Source organism: Mytilus edulis, unplaced genomic scaffold (assembly GCF_963676685.1).
Source record: "Mytilus edulis unplaced genomic scaffold, xbMytEdul2.2 SCAFFOLD_310, whole genome shotgun sequence".
Lineage (NCBI taxonomy): Eukaryota > Metazoa > Mollusca > Bivalvia > Mytilida > Mytilidae > Mytilus > Mytilus edulis.
Window position 1 is genome coordinate 36,114 of NW_027269125.1, and position 4,244 is coordinate 40,357.

Below are 4,244 nucleotides of genomic sequence, written 5' to 3' on the forward strand. Positions count from 1 at the left end.
TTTAGTATTAAATTTATATTAAGATCCATTTTGTTACATCTTGTGATCAATTTTATTTGGCAATCGCCAATGGCAGTCAGCAGGGTTAAAGAACATCAGTTGTTCGACCTGTTTGTTAAATGCGTTTTGTTTAAATATACTTCTTCACTTTTTTGGTCTTTTGGAAAATGTTGTTTGTGTTGTATTTAGACCCTTCTACTACGAAATTTGTTTTACATGCACACGTATACAAATTGCGGTTTTTATCCAACGCAATTATAGGTTTGAACGTAGTTTTCAATTTAGACTCGTTTATATTTAGCTGAACTGTAAAAATAACATCTCCATGCCTTATATATCATGTACTGTAGTACGACGCTAGATTAAAACTGACGAGGAAAGGTAACACACGGCCACTGACAGCTTTATTATTTGTAGAGCCCAGGTGGTCGTGTGGTCTAGCGGGACGCTGACGGTTGCAGTGCAGGCGATTTGGTGTCACGATATCACAGTAGCATGGGTTCGAATCCCGGCGAAGAAAGAACAAAAAATTTGCGAAAGCAAATTTACAGATCTAACATTGTTGGGTTGATGTTTAGACGAGTTGTATATACATAATGTACACAGCCATGTATCACCATCATTGATGGCGATCCAATGGATACATCAGTTGTAGAGTTGTCACTGACTCAGGCGTACTTATATATATATACTAGAACACACCCGTGATATCGCGGGTCCGTGACTGAATTTATCTGATAAAGTCATGCCGATTATAAGATACAAAGTTTTCTCTGCAATCAAATCTTTCTGTTTGAACCCGTCGAACTGGAACTTATCAATTATTGGTAATATTAATTATTTAGAAAGCAAAAGGTCCTGGAATGGAGTATTTTTTAATCAACAGCATTGTCCTTTATTAGTTATAAATAAAGTTGAATTCTTTGATTCGCTGTTTTACGCTATGCCCGCTAACAAATTGAAAGCTGTACCTATACGCCTTATTTTAGTCACAGATTTTTAGTATTCGTATTGTTTTCTTAGAAAGTCTTACTGATTAAAATAGTACAATAGGTAACAATTTGACAAATTTTATCGGTATCGGACTCGACACGAACTTCTTAATTATTGGCAACATTAATTACGTGGAAAACAAAAGGGCCTTGAGTGGTGTAATTTTTAATCTACACCTTTGTACTATATTAGTTATATATAAAGTTGAATTCTTTGATTCGTCGTTTTTACGTGATGACGGCTGACAAATTGGACCTCGTAATTTTAGTATTATAGATAAATATATAGGCGTAAAAAATAATTTTCACATGTGCAGATATATATATTCATTAAATAAAATAATAAAATAAGTAAAAAGTTAACAGTTCCATTCTATCGATTTCATCCTTCCATTGGGACTCTTCAGGATAACTGATGTAGTGTCGCTATAGGCGACGTCGTTAAGAAGGTTTATGACGTTCCGTCATTGTTCGTTATTAAAAGTTCTCTGGATTTAATTTTGATCCGAACGTTGTTATGAAATAACGTTCCATCTCTTTTCTATATGCTTCATCCCGTCTACATTTAAAAATAGGCATTATTTGAAAATGCTTTTTACTACAAATGTCAAGATGGGCACTAATTGGCGAATTTCTGTATTGTGGGTGTTTTATTTGTTCTTTGTGAACTCGCACCCGTTCACAGAGGCTATTCCCGGTCTGTCCAATATAATTGTCGTGAGAACCAGGACATGTGACGCAGTAAATAAGGTTTGTTGTCTTACAAGTCATATTAGCGTTCACATGAAATTTTTTGCCATCTTTAAATGATTTCATTTTACCCGTTTCTAAATATTTCGTATCTTGGCCACAAACACCGCATCTTTATTTTTAAAGTCATTAACCGTCGGTTCGAACCGAGTTCTGGATAAGTGATTCTTTAAGTTTTTAGGTTGTCTTCGGTTGAAGATTAAGTTTTCTTCCGGTATCAATTTTTTTTATAGTTTCACTTTCGTGTAGAATTGGAAGGTTTGATTTAATTGTATTTAAAACGTTTACGGGTCATGTGTACTAACAAACGGTATTTTCTTTAAGGTTTCGTCCGTGTCTTTCACTTTCGGGGTTCGTAGTTCTTGAAGTGTCAATAGTTTAGATTTTCGAATTCCACTTTCGATTAAACCATCTGGGTATAGCTGTTGTGTCAAATGGCCTTTTAATTCCTTCAAACGTACTCCTCGAATGTTATGGTCAGTTACTATAGCACAAATCCGTCTGGCCATACAGTAAGGTATATTTCGTTTTGTATGGGACGGATGACACGAATGAAAATTTAAGTATTGATGGGCGTCTGTGGATTTATAATAAATATCCGTTTTTATATGTCTGCCTGATTTTAAGATGAGGAAATCCAAAAATGGTAGTTGTGTGTCACTGGTTTCCATGGTGAATTTAATCGACGGGTGTAAGGAGTTGATAAGGTCTTTAAATTTATATAAATCCTTTTCTGATCTGCTCCAAAATATTATACAGTCATCTAAGTATCTTTTCCAAAATTTAATGACATAATCACAGAAATTTTGATCGAATTGGACAGATATTTGTCGATACATCTGTTGCTCTAAGTATCCCATCACTAAATTTGCGTATGTGGGGACAACTTTAGTTCCCATGGCTGTACCTTTAATTTGTCTGTATTTGTTTCCGTCGAAATAAAATGTATTTTCTTCCAGAACTATTTTGGTAGCTTCTAGTATGAAGTTTGTTTCAAATCTACTGTCAATTTCATCCCGTTTTTCTTCGATCCTGTATTTTACGGCTGTAAGACCTAGATCATGGGGGATATTTGTGTATAGACTTGTAACATCAAAGCTTGTTAATAGTGTTTCTTCCAGAACTATGGCAGGAATGTGATTTAAAAATGCCATATCATCTTTGATATAACTTGGAATTGACGGACATAGATGTTTGATAACAAGGTCGATAAAATGACTTAGTCTTTGAGTTAATGATTCCGGTCCGGCTATAATTGGACTTAATTTCAAATCGGCGGGACCGAATGTTTCAACGTAAATATTGTTTTGATCTCGAACAGTATTTTGTATTTGTGCATTTTTATGTACTTTTGGAAGTCCATAAAAATTACTCTCTTTCGGATCAAAGTCACACAAGTACGCTATTTCCTTCTCGGTTAGACATTGATTGTAGTCTTTTATCAGTTTCTTTAATCTCTTTTTAGTTGCTTTATCCGGGTTATTTGTTATTTGTTTGTAGTATTCCTCATCATTAAGCTGTTCCAAAACTTTTTCTTTATAAAAGTCGGTATCCATAATGATGATGGCTCCTCCTTTATCTGCTTCTTTAATGATAATGGAGTCGTCATCTTTAAGGCTTTTTAACGCATCCTGTTCATTTCAGGTTAAATTCTGTTTACATTTACGTGTACGGACAGGAAATTTCGTTATTGTCTCAATGTAAGTATCTAAATAATCATCTTTCCCCGGTCTTGGGGTGTAAGTTGATTTGTTTCTTACGAGAGATTTATCATAGTCCTTTTTATTTCCGAATTCTTCTTTTAAACGGAGGCGTCTAGAGAATTTGTTGATATCAGCTTTTAATTCCGGAACATTTGAGTATGGAACGGGAGCAAATAAATTTCATTTTCGTTTAACATGTTTAATATTCTTTGTGAGAGGGAACGTTATTTCATAACAACGTTCCGATCAAAATTAAATCCAGAGAACTTTTAATAACGAACAATGACGGGACGTCATAAACCCCCTTAACGACGTCGCCTATAACGACACTACATCAGTTATCCTGAGTCTTAATGGAAGGATGAAATCGATAGAATGGAACTTACTTATTTTATTATTTTATTTAATGAATATATATATATACATGGCTGTGTACATAATGTATATACAACTCGTCTAAACATCAACCCAACAATGTTAGATCTGTAAATTTGCTTTCGCAAATTTTTGGTTCTTCCCTCGCCGGGATTCGAACCCATGCTACTGTGATATCGTGACACCAAATCGCCTGCACTGCAGCCGTCCCGCTAGACCACACGACCACCTGGGCTCTCAAAAAAAGAGCTTTCGCTGGCCATGTGTTACCTTTCCACGTCAGTTTTAATCTAGCGGCGTACTACAGTACATGATATATAAGGCATGAAGATGTTATTGTTACAGATCAGCTAAATTATCTATAGTAAAGGATCCTACAAATTAATGTAAGATACAGTCACAGAAAATAATTATATTCATAAGT

General features: G+C 34.8%; 1 protein-coding gene across 1 annotated transcript; it reads right to left on the minus strand.

The window, feature by feature from the left end:
• Window positions 1-2,026: 2,026 nt before the first annotated feature.
• LOC139509582 (uncharacterized) lies at window positions 2,027-3,298 on the minus strand. The gene has a single exon (XM_071296197.1). It carries the CDS (start codon window positions 3,296-3,298, stop codon window positions 2,027-2,029), a length of 1,272 nt encoding a protein of 423 aa, XP_071152298.1.
• Between the last annotated feature and the right edge of the window lie 946 nt (window positions 3,299-4,244).